At 47.1% G+C, this 18,912-nt stretch overlaps 1 protein-coding gene across 1 annotated transcript in view; it reads right to left on the reverse strand.

The window, feature by feature from the left end:
- Positions 1–1,147: 1,147 nt before the first annotated feature.
- Positions 1,148–18,912, reverse strand: part of Gnb5 (G protein subunit beta 5) — a 31,670-nt gene continuing 13,905 nt past the window's right edge. Inside the window, exons 3-11 of the mRNA XM_052187797.1 lie at positions 15,863–15,904; positions 14,889–14,965; positions 13,390–13,522; positions 10,595–10,738; positions 9,057–9,148; positions 6,230–6,278; positions 3,156–3,252; positions 1,981–2,147; positions 1,148–1,678 (exon numbers count right to left, since the gene is read on the reverse strand). Of these exons, the coding sequence (XP_052043757.1) occupies positions 1,667–1,678; positions 1,981–2,147; positions 3,156–3,252; positions 6,230–6,278; positions 9,057–9,148; positions 10,595–10,738; positions 13,390–13,522; positions 14,889–14,965; positions 15,863–15,904 (813 nt within the window). The 3' untranslated portion in view covers positions 1,148–1,666. The remainder of the gene's footprint in view (positions 1,679–1,980; positions 2,148–3,155; positions 3,253–6,229; positions 6,279–9,056; positions 9,149–10,594; positions 10,739–13,389; positions 13,523–14,888; positions 14,966–15,862; positions 15,905–18,912) is intronic.

The raw sequence follows: 18,912 nt of genomic DNA on the forward strand, positions 1-18,912 counted from the left end.
CAGGCCCCACATAATGGCAGGAGAGAGCAGGCTCCCACTGTTTACACTCTGGCCTCCACATGAGCTCTGTGGCATGTGTATTCACCCACACAGAGAGAATTAAAAAAAAGAAGCAACAAATAGATGAATGAATAAATAAATAAATAAAAACAGAGCAAGATGGAAACAATGAGAAGATGAGGCCTCCCTGTGTGGCTGAGGCTGAACTTGAACTCTTGGCTTCAAGCCATCCTGCCGCCTCTGCTCCCCACATACCTGGACTTCCAAGTATGTGCCACAATTTCTATTAACACAGCGTCTTATTACACGAAGAGTTGCTAAAAGAACAAACAGTGGTGTCGCACGCTTTTAATCCCAGCACTTGGGAGGCAGAGGCAGGCAGATTTCTGAGTTTGAGGCCAGCCTGGTCTACAGAGTGAGTTCCAGGACAGCCAGGGCTACACAGAGAAACCCTGTCTTGAAAAACTGGAAAAAAATCCAAACAAAACAACAACAACAAAAAACAACAAACCTCAGCACCTTTAAAAGAACAAAAGGAAGAGAAAGCAGGGACCCTGTAATACATAAAAGCCAGTCACAGCTAGAAGGAATTTATGATTCAAATAAAGACAAGATACCCCTTGGATAGCAAAGACATTATTATTCATGGTCTGCTCACCAGTCTGTGTCCTCACAACTGCTGTGCAGGACATTCGAATATAATTTATAGGGACAACACACAGTTTATCTCCGGCATTTCTGATAACACTACTAGCAGGCTTTTAAATCAATTTAGTGACCTGTCTTCCCATGCCGGACGGTTCTGTTTGCTCTCTGCAGTATTCATGCTGGGAATGGCAACCTGCTTCCCTCAAGTTAGGGTTAGGGTTAGGGTTAGGGTTAGGGTTAGGGTTAGGGTTAGGGTTGGGTTAGGGTTAGGGGTTAGGGTTAGGGGTTAGGGTTAGGGTTAGGGTAGAGTTAGGGTTAGGGTTAGGGTTAGGGTTAGGGTTAGGGTTAGGGTAATGCTCAGCCTAGGCTGCCTTTTGTCACAAGTAAAACAGACAGCCTGCTTTCTGCATGTGTCCATTTCACTTCTAAAGCCTCCCCCATAACCCTCCCACCCCTCAAACAAAAACAAACAAACATTATCTAAAAAAAGACAACTGAACAGGTTGAAAAAAGATACTTTTACCTAAATACAGTTTTAAAAAGTGATTCTGTGTAGTTACATCTGGAACCGGAATTTCCTCCTATTACAGATCAGTGAACAATCATTTTTACAGTCCATATAACTGGCACATCCCGAGGATGGTTCTAGAAGCCGTAGTCCACACCAAGAAAAGGTAGAGTTTAAAGTGCTCTGGAGACAGACTAGATCCAAGGAAACAACGAGGGGCATTTTAAATGCTGATAAATGTGGAATTCTATTGGTTGGAATAACTTCAAAAACAGATAAAACTTCACAGAGTTTTTGAGAGAAAAGAAGGGCTGGAAGGTCCGGTTGAAGCGCCACAGCCTATCCAAGTATTTCCAGGGAGGGGCAGATGTCGTGGAGACACTGGACGGGGTGAATGAGAGCCGAGCTCTGAGGCTGCTCCCATAAGCTAACCTGTGGGAAGCTCGGGGCTCGAGGAGGAGTCGTATCTACAGGAGAGGACACACGTTCTTCTTGCACGATGTGAGAGGATTATGCCCAAACCTGGGAAGACACGGATAGATCATTGTTAATAGTTAATAGTTTGTATTGGAAGAGTTGAGTTTAATGTTTAAAGATAGGGTGCACACACACACACACACACACACACACACACACACATGCTCACACACGCCACTGAACAGGGCTCTCAGAGGCTTCAGCTATTTTCTCACCACCATGTTGAACACCAGTGTGTGCCCGTGGCCCCCAGGGACACCCACTTGTCACCTGTAACTCTGGACAGGCAGAGAATGCTCACCACCCTTCCTCTCCGTTCACACAGGAAAATGGAACAGCCCTCTTACTCTTAGGGTGTGATCCCACGATCCTGAGCAGAACGCTGTCCCATCAGGAGACACTCGCAGAGTGCTGACACGGTTTTCATGTCCAAACAGGATGGAGACCCGGGAGCCCTTGAGAACGTCCCAGACGTTGATGGTATAGTCATTGTACCCAGCGAAGAGCAGGCGACCTGGAAGAAGATACAATGGTTACATCAGTTCCTGTTTTTCCTTTCTTTACTCTCATTCACTCACTCACTCTCTCATTCACCAACTAATTTCATCATCCATCCATCCATCCATCCATCCATCCATCCATCCATCCATCCATCCACTGTCTCACTCACCCACCCATCCACCCATCCACTCATACATCTACCCACCCACTCACCTCTACCCACCCATCCATCCAACCACCCATCCACCCAACCATCCACCCATTCATTCATTCGTTCATTCATCTACCCACCCACACACCCACCCACTCACCTACCTATCCATCCATCCATTCAAACATCCACTCATTCATTCATTCATTCATTCATTTATTCATTCACTCATTCACTCATCCACCCACCCATTCACCCACCTATCTACCCATCTACCCACCCACTCACCCACCTATCCACACAATATAAACTCAGGTTAATCTAGGCCCATGTATGGCAGGTAATGTGTGTTGCCTTGTAATTCAGGAGAAGTAGTCATTGCCCTCTGGAAAGGCATGGGACAGAGAGGAATACCACTGTAGCACCATGTAGTAGAAGCCACCATGCTAGGGTCACATGGGTATAGGATGCCACTGGGCCTTAGAGGAAGCAGGAACACTCCTGCTTTTTCAAACCCTTCAACTTGAGTTCACAGAGATTAAGGCAAAGTGATTTTGAGGGCCGAAGAGTAGTCTTCGATGCTTAGGTAGAGGTGCCGGAAAGTGGCTGCAGCAAAGACAGAGACTCAGAATGGGGTTGGGGTTGGGGGTGGGGGGGTTGGGAGGGGTGTCCCAGCAGCACTCTGCTGGCTGCCTCCCAGGTGTGGGCAGGGTTGCAGGGGGTTTCAGAGCATAAAGTAGGAAGGGCCAGGGTGTGAAGTGAAGGGAGGGGTGTCTGAAGGTCCCACGGCAGACCTTTGGCAGAGAGCTGGTTTGTTCCTTTTAGGTCTAGTCCTACGGTCCTGAGGAAGTGTCTGAGGTAAAGCCTTACCGCTGAGGGAGAAATCCACGCTCGATGCTCCAAATATGATGCTCTCCTTGGAGTAGATGGCAACCTCTCTGTCTGCCCTCAGGTCATAGAGGCGACACTGAGGTACAAAGAAACAATGGTGCAGTTACTTCTGGCTTCAACCTATCAAAGTACAGACTGCACCCTACTGTTGCGGACCAGCAGCTTCTGCAGTTTGGGGCATGACAGGAGAAAACCTCTTTAGTTCTCTCTCCTTTCATTTTTTCTTTCAGTACTATTTCCAGTTAATCTCCACAGGTCAGTAGGGATGCAAAGAAACAGCTAGTGTACAAAATGTCTTCAGGTACAGAGACAAACACAGAACCCTACCTTCTTCTCTTTGATGAAGCACATACAGTCAGTGTGGAACATTCCATGATACTTAGAAATTCACACACGAGGAAATGAAAGTCACCCCGAGTCCTAGAGGTATTTGCTAATGTCTGGGATGTTATTTTTGAGTGTGTTTTTTTTTAAATATATTTTATGTGTGTGTGCTGGATAGTTTTATGTCAACTCGACACAGGCTAAAGTCATCTGAACAGAAGGAACCTCAGTTAGGAAAATGTCTCCATAAGATTGGGAGGTGGGCAGGCTGTAGAGCATTTTCTTAATTGGTGATCGATGGTGGGGGGGCCCAGCCCACCGTGGGTGGTGCTATTGCTGGGCTGGTGGGCTGCTATAAAAAAGAAAGCTGAGCAAGCCACGAGGAGCTCACCAGTAAGCAGCGTCCTGCGTGGCCTGCGCCATCGCCTGCCTCCAGGGTTGAGTTCCTGTTCTGGCTTCCTTTGATGAATAGTGAGTGATATGGAAGTGTAAACCAAATAAACCTTGTCCTCCCCAAGTTGCTTTTTGGCCACGGTGTTTCATCAGAGTGTAGAAACCCTGACTAAGACTGTGTGGAAATGGATGGGGTGGGTTCACTGCTGTCAACAGTATGTGGTAAGCACTTACCAAAATTAGTCTTCAAAGAAGATGTCTGTCCAATGTTCCCCATGTGGCTATGTCTCAATCTGTTAAGCAATAATGAGCTAAATATTCTTTTTATGACTAAACTTTCTCTTTTATGCATAATTCTATGATGTGTGTGTGTGTGTGTCTGTGTGTGTGAAGAAAACTGATTTTTGAAGATACTACAAGGGCGATGGGCTGGGCAGTCACAATAGAACTGCCCATAGCCATGTGGTGAACATTTTTATATAAAAATCTTTGTATACATGTTGATGTCTCCCTTGCATTATGTGAGGAGCAGAACCCTTAGACTAGAATTGTTTCCATGAAATGGTATAGCCAAACTGTGTGCCTTTATATTTGGTAACATATTTTTTTGACACATCTAAGGGCTTTAAAAATATTTTATCATTTATGAATGTGAATATGGATGTGCCTGTGTGTGCATGAGTGCACATGTGCAGCGGTGTCTGGGGAGGACAGAAGAGGACGTTGGGTCCCCCAGAACTAATGTTCCAGGAGGTTGTAAGCCACTTGACAAGAGTGCTGGCATTGATCTCGGGTCCTCTGGGAGCTCCAAGCTCTCTAATCTCTGAGCCATCTTTCTACGCTGAGATTTTCATTATTATCAAAACTCTTCCACAGCAGCAGCTTATAGTGAAGCCCATTCTTTAATATTTGGTATTTTTGAGGACAACAAGAAAAAAAACGCCATTATGCCTTCTGTTAAAAATATATGTCAACACAATTTGCCATTTGTAACAAAGCTGTGAGAACGGAATCTGCTTTTAGGTAAGCAATCACTGCCTGAGGCTTTTTAAGTTCTGAAAGGCACAAAAATATTTACTTATATCAATGTTTGTTTTATAGCCATGAACTTGCTATGTATGTGTAGCTAAGGATAACCTTGAACACCCACTCCTTTGATCTCTGCCCCTCTCACGCTGAGATTACAAGCACTGAACCACCACGATGGTTTTACAGAGGTGTTTTTGGCGGGGGGGTAGGGGAGTGGGAAAACTTACAAAGACCTCTCTCCAGATGGAAGACTCTTTGAGGTCATGATGGCATGCCAATAATATGAAATACCAGACAATTATTGAGAAAATACACTAGGAAAAAATGCTTGTTAGTCACAGAAGAATGTACGCAGGCTGTCATTATGTGAAAAAGGCAGATATACAAATAGACATTGGATTTATGGAGAGAAAGGGCAGCCAGAATTCATTAAACTGGCTTTTCCTTAGGAAAGGAGAGGAATGTCCTTCAATATTTATTTATTCAGAGACTACACATAACTTCTGTGACTAAAAGACAAGTTTAAAAATTTTTTGGAATTTTGGGTTCTTTAAAAATACAGAAATATTATGAGAATGTGCTTTCATTTTAATCCCAGGTGTAGGGGTGTAGGGGTGTGGGCTGCTGTCGCTGCCCGCAGCACTGACCATGATTTGCCTTGTGCCTAGCAAAAGTGTGGTTTTGCCAGCTACAGATAATTTCTGTGATTCTGTGGCATCTGGAATTCTGGGAACTTGTCTGAGGATGTATATATGCTAGGGGGGTTGGTTATGGGTTGTTGTTGGTCATGCTCAAAGAATAAACAAGAAGAAAGACATTAGATTCTGATCTCTCTCTCTCTTTCCCCTCTATCCTTCTATCTCTCCTGTCTGGTGATAGGGTGTGAAACTGGTGGGGGTTGGGGGGAGAATAAAGGTTGGGAAAAAGAAGAACCTACAAAGTAGCACAGACCTACTAGGACCTAGGTGGTGGCTCACAACCATCTGTGATTCCCATCGGGACATCCCAGTGCCCTCTTCTGCTCTCCAAGGGCACCAAGAATCCACGTGGTGAAAAGATATATATTCAGGCAAAGCATCCATATACATTAAAATGCATACATAAAATTTGAAAACAAAACAAAACAAAATTAAGGCCTGATGTTTTCTTGTGGTATTTTCTGGTCCCTTCTGTTGCTTTACTTTAAATAAAAATTCCTTGCTACTTAAAAAAAACAAAAACAAAAACAAAAAACAAAAAACAAGTAAAAGCAAGCTATGACCCCTCCCCTTTGCCTTGAAAGTGCTGTCAATAACCGAGAAACATACCGTGGCATCATCTGACCCAGAAGCAAAAGCATCTCCACTGGGGTAGTATCTGCAGAGAATTGGTAGAAAGCCCGTTATGGGGAGTGGTCATTCCCGTGACCCCTGCTCATGACCCCTAGGAAGGCATCCTCAGTCACAGAGCCAGAAGCTCCACTTCTGGGACACAGGACCTTTGCACAGGCCTGAGGGGAACCTCATGTGGTTGGACCACCAGCCTCTCATGTTCCTCAGGTAAACCCAGGACAGGGGCACAGCCTTGCAGAGAGGCGTGCTGAGCGCCAGGTGAAGTCGGCGAATCCACACCAGGTTCTGAGCAGAGGGGAAGCCCTGTGATATACCTCATTCCCAAGGTGTGGCTCAGAGCACAGGGGCAACGGAGTCAGACAGACAGGGCCACATCAGCTGTTGGCACTGTCAGGACATGAGGCACTCTGGGCAGTGACATCATCTTTCCCAGCCTGGTTTCCTCATCTGACAGCGAGGATAATAAAGCCTGTCTCCGCGGTGAAGGGGAGTAAGGCAGTGAGGACAAGGACCCGCATGCTGCGAACTAAGAAGCCTCACTGGACAGCGGCTATTCCTGCACTCATCTTCTTGGTGCTCAGCGGGAGGTATGGATTCTAGGTTATAAACCACGGGCAGGAGCAGAGTGGGGGTATTTATTTGTTTATTTATAGGTGGGGTCTTATGTAGCTCAGGCTAGCCTTGAACCCTGAATGACCTTGGACTTTGAATTCTCCTGCCTCACCTCCTCTGTTCTGAGAGTCCAGGGGTGAGCTACGCCCCTGGTTTTATGGCCTGCCAGAGAGAGAACTCGGGGTTCTGTGTACATTAGTTAAGCACCCTGCCCACCCCTGAGTAAGCGTCTTTAATCCCTTCACATCGCCCACACTCCAATGTCTTTCCCTTTCAATGCATCTCCTGTCTGGTTACAAATGGCCTCCTGGCTGCAGCTTGCACTGAGGAGATGATAGTAAAAAAAAAAAAAATGCTAATAGGGAAGGTTGGTTCTGTTGTTGTTGTTTTTAATGCATACATTTGTGTAGGCATGGAAGGTGGAGGACATATTCAAGTGTCAATCTCAGGAAAATGTCCACCTCCTTTGAGTCAGGTTCTTTCACTGACCTGGAGGTCATCTCTGCCACCTCCGGCTGGAGTTACAGCCACCTGTTACTGTGCATTCGTGTGCCAGAGACTGAAGATGGCTCTTCAAACGGTTTACCACAGGAGCTGTGCTCCCCCCCATTTTGTGTTACAAAGTTTCTGACAGAAAGTTTGGAGGAAAAATGTACAGTGTTTAGCTGTCTGCCCCACACCACCATGCTCTGAACACATTGTGTGTGTTTTTTAAAACTATGTGTGTTAAATGTGTGTATGTATTTGTGTGTATGTGTTGTGTTTTTATGTATGTGTATGTATGTGTCCTGTGTGTTTATGTGTCCTGTGTGAATGTGTGTGTATATGTGTATGTATGTGTCCTGTGTGTGTGATGTGTGTGTCCTGTGTGTATGTGTCCTGTGTGTGTGATGTGTGTGTCCTGTGTGTATGTGTCCTGTGTGAATGTGTGTGTGTGTGTGTGTGTGTATGTATCCTGTGTGTGTGTATGTGTGTGTGTGTGTGTGTGAACGCAGGTGTCCCGAGGAGGCACTGAAGGGTACTGGATTTCCTGAGCTGGAGTTGGGGGCAGTTGTGAGTCATCTGGTGTGGGAGTTGGAACTGCGCTCAGAGGAGCACGTCTAGTGTTTTCTCATCAGGCAAGATGGCAATTTGTAGGGTTCCTATCAGAAAGATGTTTTATATTTAGCCATGCCGTGGCACCTTCAGAACAAGTGAAGTCCCAACCCTTTTTTGGAGCCCCACTTATGGAGAGCTTGCTACCCTGAGCATCTTGCCTGGCTAGCCAGGGTTTTCTCCACTGAAGTAGCCCCCTTCATGCCGTTCAATGCCCGCCTCCCGGCTGCACTTCCTCTCTTCTTCCCTGTGTAAGCAAATGGGCCACTGCCTACTGTCCGGATTAGAGGTCTGGGCTTCCTGAGCTCAGTGCTTTTACAGTGTGGCCCCTCTCACAGTAGCCCTTCCTTAGCCATAGGGAAGGCCGGCTCTTCATCCTCCAGGCCTCCGTTTAAATGTCACCCACTTAGAGGCCTTTGACCTCCTAGAAGCAGCCCAGCCATGCCTGCCCCTGTTCCATCACCACCACCCACCCTCCCCCATCCACCCACCCTGTCGCATATATGTGTATATCTTTGTATCTGGTTTGTTCCTGAAGGGCAACAGAAGCTCTATCTACCATGTTCACTGCTGTGATCCTATTTCAGAGGAAATGCATGTATGCATGGAATCCACTTAATAAACATGTGAGGAAACAGTGGCTCACTTTGGTGGGACATGGGCTGTCTGTAAAGCAAGTCGATTAAGGGCTCCTGCGGCCTAGAATCTTTCCTGATGAGGAGCCCTCTTTCTCAGGTGATCTCTGGTATGTGTGTATGTGTGTGTCTATGTTTATGTGTATGTGTATATGTGTGTGTATAGGTGTGTGTATATGTGTATGTATATGTGTGTGTTAGTGTGTGTTTATGTGTATGTGTATATGTGTGTGTATATGTGTATATGTGTATGTATATGTGTGTGTGAGTGTGTGTTTATGAGTATGTGTATATGTGTGTGTGTGTGCGTATGTGTGTGAGTTTGTGTGTATATGTGTGAGTATGTGTGTATATGTGTATATGTATGTGTGAGTGTGTGTGTGTGTGTGTGTCCTGCTAAGGATGATCTAAGCCTCAGTAAAGCCCTGGGACAGAGGATCCCAAACATTTTACTTACTGACCGGACACTGTTGACATCAGATTCGTGAGTTTCAAAGGCTTGCACGCACTGGCCGGAGCGCATGTCCCACACCATGGCCTTCTTGTCACAACCCTACAAACAGGAACTCATGCAGTTATACACTGTGAGGACTGTGGACAGACAGGGATGAATCTTGACAAGCTACTTTCGTCCACCGTTAGGCCCGAGGAAGAAGGCCTTCCGGGACAGAGGAGAGGGAGGGCGGAGGGCGCGTGCCTTTCCCCTTTATTGCACTTCCTTAGGTGTCTCCTCCCTCCTTCCTCCTGGGCGTTTCACTTTCCTCCATTCCCTTCCATTCTGTCCACCTTCCTCAGCCCTGTGGCGATTAGGTGGGGTCAAGATTTGTGATACCAAAGGATGGGCTGGCGGTGTCCAAACCAAATAGCCGAGAGTGTCATCTCTGTTGAAGCTGTAGAGCCAACCATCAGTAGAGTTAGAAATGGGGTTCCTTTGGGCTACCTGTACCTCAGCAGCATACTGACCTGGGAAGCAGCCGACCCAGGATATCTTTATAGGTCTGTCATTAAACAATTAGGGGAGAGGGTAGCAAGTCACCCCTACCCCCACCCCAGCCTTCTGACCTAACCCTGATTTTCTCTCTGAGTCACTTATAAGCCAGAGAATCATAACCAAAAGAGTTTTCATATTATGTGGTCAGATTCTGGAAACTTTTTGATGAACTCCCACAGAGCTTGAATAGCGAAAGGCAGTTAGATGAACTGATGGTTTCCAACATTCAGGTTTGTTGGCTTCAAAGATATGAAGAGGCAAAGATGACATCTTAGGAGCGCCTGCCATGGGGTATAGGATCCTGAGAATTTCACTGAAGACAGAGACACTAAAATTCAAGTGCCTTCAACCTCCTGGTGGGTGCTAAAATGAGTAGAGCTTACGTATGCAAAGAGACAATATAATCTATAGAGATTATGGTCATAGCAAGAGAGCTGTGTGGCTGAGCTGGACGATGCAGTTCTGCAAAGGCACAGGGAGAAGACTGCATGGGTGGCCAGGCACACAGGAAGAAGATCAGGGTCTCTCAATAAGCAACAGGGGGCCAACGGCATGAAATCAGTTAGGGCCTATATGTTGATTCCTATAGTTCCTCTTCTGTTTCCTGTATCCACGGATGAGAGAATGGTGGCCCAAGGATGTGGGATAGGAGTGTCCCCAGTCCTGAGCTCTGTGACATTCCTAAGATGAGCACTGCCTCATCTTAGCATGCATCTCACATGCGCTGTGGCCCATGGTTATGCTAAGATGCAACCTTTATTTGAGGGATCTTAAATACACACATCCTGAGTTGCAGCATTCAAAGAGAACATTCCAGATCTCTAGAGACTTCTGAACGTCAGTGACAGAGGAAGGGGGCCTGGAGGAAGGAGTGTTGATGGAGGAACTGGGTTTTGCAGCTGCAGGTACTTCCAGGAAGGAGACAGGACCAGAGCCAAGAACAAAAACAACTGTCAACATCCACCTCCCTAGTGGACAGAAGACCCCAGAGATCTTCCTTGTGCTTACCCCAGACACGAAGGTATTTCCAGTTTCTGAAGGGGCCAGGTCCAAGCAGAGGACATCAGCCCCGTGCCCATGGAAGCTCTGTAACAGCTGTCCACTTTCCACATCCCAGAGGGCGCATGTGCCATCACCACTGGCTGTCAGAATCTGCAGGAAGAAAGAGTGTTGGGGAAGGTTAGCTAAAGGCTTAACCTTCCACAGAGCAGAACAGGCCATACACACACACACACACACAAACCATTGAGTGCAAACAGAAAAGATTCTCCTACAGCTAGAAGGCCAGAGTGTGCTTTTAACAGGCCCTAAGTCACGGGTCACACATATTCCCCAGAGCGGAAATCCCAGTGGTGTGACTGCTGTGCTTCCAGGGTGCCATGCCTGTCTTGTCTGTAGGAGACGTTCCTATCTGTGGTGCAGACTCTCAAGTCGTCTCAGACCTCAGCCTATATACAATTGCAGGGCTTCGTGGGTGTCATATATCTGGATGGAACCTGGGAGTCAGTCTGTCTGTCCCTGAATTCCATGATGAGGATGCTGGGGGTCACTGGGCTGCACATCGAGCATCGAGGGTGGAGGAAGCCTTTCTCACACACTCACACTCCTGCAGCTGCTTTTCTCTGAGCAGGGTTCTGTTTGGAGGCTCCCTGTACACAGCCTCATGCAACCTCTGCCATCAGCTGCTTCTGCCCAGTCTTTGCTAAGGTGTTTGTGTCTGCAGGAAGTTCATGTGTTGGTCTCTGTTCTCCCAGAACTTTCACAGGCCTGGCAGTGAGAATAAATTCAACGTAACATACTGTCACTTTGTCAAATGATCCTGGGACTCTGTGCTTTCCTGTCATCCCATGCAAGCATGAGGACTGAGTTCCACACCCATGTAAAAATCTAGGCATGGTGGTGTATACTTGTAATCTCAGTGCTGGGGAGATGAAGACAGGTGGGTTCCAGGGACTTGTTGGATGCTCATCCTAACCTAACTGAGAGCCCCGAGGCATAGTAAGAGACCTGGTCTCAAAAGTTAAGATAGATGGCTTACCTCTGGCCTTTACATGCATGCATGTGTATACACATATGCACACACGTACATATGTACAGATGCACATATGCATATATACATGCATACTATGCACACACACACACACACACACACACATTCCCTACCTACTTGCTCCAGGAAATACTGTTCCCAGAAGAGAAGACAGAGGCAGCAACATACAACTTACCATAGCTAAAGGCTTGAACTCCAAGCCTCACTTAAAGACTCACAGCTTACCAGGCTTCCTGCCCAGCACTACCAGGTCCTAAACCAGGTTTCCGCCTGCCTTGCAGATCTGTATGACTGAATCAACTATGAGAACAGTGATAACTTGTTATAGAAATGTAGTCAGAGTGTTGGAGTTGTACTGCCCTTGCTGTGGCTTATGCAAAGTAGGGAACAGACTTAATGTCCATGACATTATATTCTTGCTTTTTAAAGTTGTTTACTTATTTGTGTGTGTGTGTGTGTGTACCTTTGTGAGTTGAAGTCCAAGCTATCAGATCTTTCATATCTGTAGCTATAGGGATGCATTTTTGGGAAATCCTAGCTTGTTAGGAGCCATCTGTCCAGCTCTGTTTTTTTTATTTTTTCTAAAGAACAGAACGTAAAGATTGGTGAGATGGGGCAGGAGACATGGCTCAGCAGTTAAGAACACTAACAGCTCTTCTAAAGGTTCTGAGTTCAATTCCCATCAACAACATGGTAGCTTACAACCAACTGTAATGAGATCCGATGCCCTCTTCTGGTGTGTCAGATGACAGCTACAGTGTACTCATATAAATAAAATAAATCTTTGTCGGGTGGTGGTGGTGCACACCTTTTATCCCAGTACTTGGGAGGCAGAGGCAAGCAGATTTCTGAGTTTGAAGCCATCCTGGTCTACAGAGTGAGTTCCAGGTCAGCCAGGGCTACACAGAGAAACCCTGTCTCAAAAAACCAAATAATCCCCAATGAGAAGAAAAACGATGTCGGCTACCCAGATGCCCCAGGACTCCCAGGGACTAAACCGTCAACCAAGGGGCAAAAGTGTGGCAGAGGGATGGCTTGTCGGGCATCAGTGGGAGGAGTGGTCCTTGGTCCGGTGAAGGCTCAATAGATGCCCCAACAAAGGGAAATCAAGGGACAGGGAGGTGGGAGTGGGTTGGGTGGAGGGGCAGATACTTGGAGGCAATGGGTGGGAGGAAGGGTTGGGTGTTTTCGGGGAGACATATGAAATGTAAATGAAGAATATATTCAATTAAAAAAAAAGACCAAAAGGAAAAAAAAAAAAAACGGTTTGTGAGATGGCTCAGAACACTGGCTGCTCTTGCAGAAGACTAGGGCTTGGTTTCCTAACCAGCACCCACTGTGGCTCACAACCATCACAACCAGGGGAATCTGACGCCCTCTCCTGGCCTCTGTAGGTACTGCATGCTTGTGGGCGCAAGGACATTACTTTCAGGCTAACAGGAACAGGAAGATGTAGGCAGTGCCCAGCCCTGAAGCTCAGCAGCTGGCAGCTGTGGAGCTGTATACCGCTTGCCTCACACGCAGCACTCTGACCCTCCCCCACCCGGAGCAGAGCACTCACTACAGCAGCCAGAGGTCAGAGGTCCTCTCAACTCTACATCAGGAGGCCCAGTGTTTTGATTTTATTAGGAACTGTGACCAAGGAGGAATGGCAGGTGCTTCCTCTGGAGTATGTGCAACACAGAGCTCACCTTACCCTGCATTTCCCAGGTGTGCCGTGCAAGGGGAGGGGCCCGGGGGGGGGGGCACTCACCTGCATGTCCGAGTTGGTGAAGCTGCAGGCAGACAGGTAGTTGGTGTGCATCGCGACAGACTTCTTCTTGGCGGCCATGTTCTCGTTCTTGTCAAATGTCAGTGGATACACGGAACACTTATTATCCAGGCCACTAGGAGAGATGACAGGACCGGAGGCTGGCACAGGATGTAGACACGTGCATCCTTCTCACTTACACGGACTGTGCAAGAGTTTTTCTTTAGTAGTACCTTACATTGCAACCTCTCCCCTGTGACTCAAGACCTTCTAATCTACAGTCAAACCAAAACAAACCCACAAGAAACAAATGTGGAAACTCTTTTCCTCAGATTCACAAAGAGCACACCAAGTGTGTGAGAGCAAGCCGGAAGCAGCTGGATACAAACGTGACATCAGCTTCTAAGTAGATCAGGGTGCACAATAATCTCCCCAAATAAGAACATTCCTTATGCATGTGCTGTGTCCTGATCACAGCCGAGAGATTAGCAAGAGTTCCCTGTCAGCTAAGAAGGAGCCAAGGAGCTCAGACCCTAGCGGCTACAGAGATGGCTCAGCGGTTCAGAGCACTGGATGCTCTTATGGAGGACCTGGGTTCGATCCCGGATCCACATGGCGGCTCACAACCATCTGTAACTCCAGGTGCAGGGCTCCAAAGCTCTCTTCTGGCCTTCATGTGATGCAGACTATACAAATAGTCATAATAAAATTAAATAAGCCAAGCAGTAGCAAATACGAAATATCTGCAGAGGACCTGGCTTCACTGCCTGGCACCCCATGTTGACACTTCTGACCTGGGGGGCACCAGGAATGCACACGGTGCACACATGTCTGTGCAGGCAAACATTCATACACATAAAGTAAAAAAAAAAAAAAAAATCTAGGCTGGGCGGTGGTGGCGCACACCTTTAATCCCTGCACTTGGATTTCTGAGTTCGAGAGAGTGAGTTCCAGGACAGCCAGGGCTACACTGAGAGACCCTGTCTTGAAAAAAAAATTCTAAATTTTTAATTGAAAAAGTACTGTTTGTGTGTCTCTCTGTGTGTGTGTGTGTGTGTGTGTGTGAGAGAGAGAGAGATAGATAGAGAGAGATAGAGAGAGATGCACCACTGCATACCTGTGGAGGTCAAAGGACAACTCTCAAGAGTCAGTTCTTCCCTTCCAGTAGGATACAGGATTGGACTCAGGGACTCAGGACAGCAAGCAAGACCATCTTGGGCCATCTTGAGGGTCTCTGTCTGTGCGGCTTCTCATGTGGGTGCTGGGGTCTGACCTCTCGTCCTCACATTCATTTACCATCTCCCAGGGCCTCAGGCTATCTTTTATTGTTCAGGACAGCTCCCGGCCAGATATTATTAAGGGCTGCCCATTCTGGACTTAATTGGTTTTCGTGGTTAGAAAGTTTGGCCCTGTATCAGAAATGTTTTAGACGGCTTGGATTTTGGATTACTTGCCTATACAAAGCAGTATTTTGTGGCTAACGGGACATTTGGAAGACTTACCCACAAGCAATGGCGCATCCTGATGGAGCGTAGGCACAAGCCATCACCCAGGTGCAAGGCATGGTGACCGCGTGCTCCTGAAACATTAGCACCAATCAGGAATGACGGAGACACTTCCACATGGGTCTTAATGTCTGAGCTTTTACAGACTAGAAAAACCAGGGTCCCTGTTGGCTTGTCACTGTTTACATGGGATGAAACAGGGCTTCACACTGACAAGGGGACTCAGCCTTCTGGTACCAACCAGATCTCAGTTAGTAAGAAACAGCATATTTTGATTCACTTTTTTTTTTTATTATTTGCCAGGGGTCTGACTGTTGGTGATTCTGCCCTGGAAAATGGCCCTCATTTGACCAGGGAATGCTGCAGCTGCTAACCACATCTAGTGGCGTGCTTAATAGAGTATGCACTGAGATTTCCCCCCTTCTACAGTGAGAAACAAGCCCCTTGCTGCTGACAGATACTGACACCCATACTTCTCAGACAGCACTGTCCTGTACAGATGGTGGGCCCCGGCCTGCAACCACATCTGCATTTAGAGTTTCAGTCTTTATCTCATGGGAACTGTCTAACCTTAGATCTATGTGAGTCGTGCATGCCAAGAGTGCTTGTGCCTTGGACTCAGACAGCCCCACACCACAGCTTTGCCTGTCGGACCCCTCTGCAGTCTCCTGCCTCATCTCCTGTGTGCTCATTTCTACAGGGTTATGGGCTCCAGTCAGACACAGAGACAGGAGAAAAGACAGAATTTTGATTGTTTTCATCCTCACTCAGAAGATACATGCTTAGAACGCATCACACGTGGGGGTTTAACAGGCTTATCTTGCTGTGCCCTGTGTGGGTGGGGATTATGGTCCTCTTGGGGTGGGGCGGGGAACGCTGGCAGTTGCTGTTTCCTTGGCTGTACAAAGAGCTCTAGAGGGGATGGGGATGGGGACCCAAGGCCCAGGGTGTGCCTGGGAGGGGTGCCTCACCTTGTTAGTAGTGAAGGAATCCCAGACAATCACCTTCCCATCCTGGAAAGAGAAAAAACCCCAGCAGTTCAGGAGTTGGTATCTGGCAGCGTGTTCTTATCAGTAATACCCTAGGAGTCCACAGAGCACCAGTCCTGACGGACGTGAGGGGAGGTGGGTGAAATCCAGAATGATCAAGGCCCCCCCTACCTGCCTGTGAACAAAGGGGAGCGGGGAGTTGGGGTTGGCTTTCTGGTGAGCTTTATAAAGGCTCAGCTCTCCACCTTAAACTGTGTGTGTGTGTGTGTGTGTGTGTGTGTGTCTGTCTGTCTGTCTGTCTGTCTAGATCAAATGAGAAAAGCAAGATTCAGGTACTATTTTTCCTTTGGACAGCGTCTCAGGTAGCCTAGGTTGGCTTAAACCTTGATATGCAGCCAAGGATGACCTTGAATACCAGATCTGCCTGCTTTCATCTCCTGAGTGCTGGGATTACAGGCATGCACCACCACGCCTGGCTCAGGCTCAGTATTAATTCCTTGAGCCATGTGGAAGTAAAGGTGGTGAATGGAGCAGGAAGAGTGGCTGGAAAATACCCCTTAGAGCAGAAGCAAGGTCTAATGCTAAAGTGACAGAATCTTCCTCTACCACATCTGGTGGGACAAACCTGGATAATGCTAAGAGTGACTGATGTCAAACAGCACAGTTTGGAGCCCTTTAAGATCCCAGATTCACATGGCTTTTAGAGCTAATTTCTACCTACACGGTCAAGCATGGATGGATTAGGAAGGCCAATCACTCATAATACCACCGGAGCTCTGCGTCTGCATGCGAGGTCCTCTGCGCCTGGAGTCCGCACTCCCTAGACATACATGGTCACTGATTCAATGTGGTTGTTGCCTCGCTGACTGCCATTTCCCATCACCTACCCACTGTGCACTCTGAAGTCTCATTAAACTGTGATCTCCCACAGCTGATGTACTTACCAGGCGCCCACATACCAGGAGAGAATTTACCTCCACCCCCATACTCGATTCCCACTCACCATGGTGAGTAATCTCTTTTATTAAAAGAAAAACGTTGCTGGTAATCCAAAGACTGTTCCAGCATCTTCAGTGTTTCCAGTCTTGTGGTGGTTTGAATAGGAATGGCTCCCATAGACTCATGTATATGAATCCTTGGTTCTTAGGGAGGTGTGACTTTGTTGGAACAGGTGTGGTCTTGTTGGAGTGGGTGTGGCCTTGTTAGAGCAGGTGTGGCCTTATTGGAGAAGTCACTGGGGAGAGCTTTGAGTTCTTAAAACTCAAGTCTGGCAAGTGTGGGGCACAGTCTCCCTCTGCTGCCTGTGGATCCAGAGATAGAACTCTCAGCTCCTTTTCTAGCACCGTGTCTGCCTGCACACGACCTTGCTTTCTGCCATTTCAGTAATGGACTAAACCTCTAAACTGTAAGCCGGCCCGATTAAATGTTTTCCTTGATAAGAGCTGCGGTAGTCACAGCATCTCTTCCCGGCAGTAGATCCCACAAGCCTCCATCCCACACTCCCATGCACACCCACCTACCACTCTGGAGCAGAGAGGGATGCACAGTGCTCAGAAGTGCCCACGTGGCCCTGCCTGCCTCAGATCTCCTTCTCTAATAGGAGTGGCCCACAAGGGGCGGGGATGTAGCCAAGTTGGTAGACAGCCTAGCTTGTCTGAAGCCCTGTTCAGTTCTCTGCACTTCACAAACTGGCTGTGGAGGTGCACATCTGTAATCCTGCACTTGGGTGGTGGAGGCAGGAGGGCCATGAATTCAAGGTTATCCAAGGTAACAGTGATCTTGAGGGTAGCCTGGGAAACAGGAGACCCTGTCCTTTTTTTTTTTTTTTTTTTTTTTTTTAAGAAGCATGTAGTGACAGAAAATCCCTGACAGTTAGTGTGCTTGCAAAGATTGAGAAGTCAAATATCTAAATAGCAACCACTTTACAAAACTAAGTGAGGACTAAACAGAAATACTCTAAGACTGTAAGTTGGGTGTGGTGACACAGGCCTGCAGTCTTGCTACCCGAGAGGCTGAAGCAGGAGGATTGCAAGTATGAGAACAGTTTAGCCTACAAAAAAAGACTTGTTCACTAATAAACTAAACAATAAGTAACATTTAATTAAGATAATGGTTGAAATAGGGGAGTCAAAACTCTGCTCTCAGGTGTTACTGATATGCACGGGTGATACATGGACATTTATTTATTTATTATAGATATAAAATAAAAAGCAAGTTCAACATGACGTGTTAGAGCTGAAGGTCACACAGCAAATTAATAACACCTGTCTGAACTGGAAAGATACTGTCTAGAGCATACACATTAAAAAAAAGATTAAAAAATTTTCTTTTTACTTACGTGTGTGTGTGTGTGTGTGTGTGTGTGCACGTGTGTGCATGCAGGTGAGTCTAGTGTCCACAGAGGCCAAAGGAGGTGGCTCCATGGCTCCATCCCCCGGAGCTGGAATTCTAGGGAACTGGGAGCTACGTGAAGTGGGTGATGGAGACTGAGGCTGAGTCCTCTGCAAAAGCAATTCTAATCTCTCCCTCCCAGAACATGGGCACCTTTGTACTTTTACAAAAGTTACTAAAGAAAAAAAAAAAGCTAAGCCAGGAGCCAGATTGGGAGTGGGGGAACCTAGATAGATATAAGAACCTGATCTATAGAATAACCAAAGGGCTCCAGTTCACAGGCTTCTGCTTGAAACAAGGTCACGTGTAGCCCAGGATGACCTTGAACTCTTAATCCTCCTGCCTGCCTCCACATCTCAGGTGCTGGTATTGCAGGTGTGTGCTGCCTTGCCTGGTAGTAATTAATAAGAGATCAGTATCCCTGAAACCAAACTTTCTAGAAGCGCTTCCTCAGGATCAGCGCATGAAGACAGTGGTCTAGAGGTAGCCAAGGCTGGCACTATCTTGAGTCACTCAGGTGGCACTGTTTTTGAAGGCACGAATGGGGTCATGGAGAGTAGCTGAGGCTTGGCACTACAAGTCCCCAAAGGAGAGGCTATTGGAAAAGCCTCAGTAGCAGTGGAAGGCCCAGGACTGAATGG

This window comes from Apodemus sylvaticus, chromosome 7, assembly GCF_947179515.1.
Source record: "Apodemus sylvaticus chromosome 7, mApoSyl1.1, whole genome shotgun sequence".
Lineage (NCBI taxonomy): Eukaryota > Metazoa > Chordata > Mammalia > Rodentia > Muridae > Apodemus > Apodemus sylvaticus.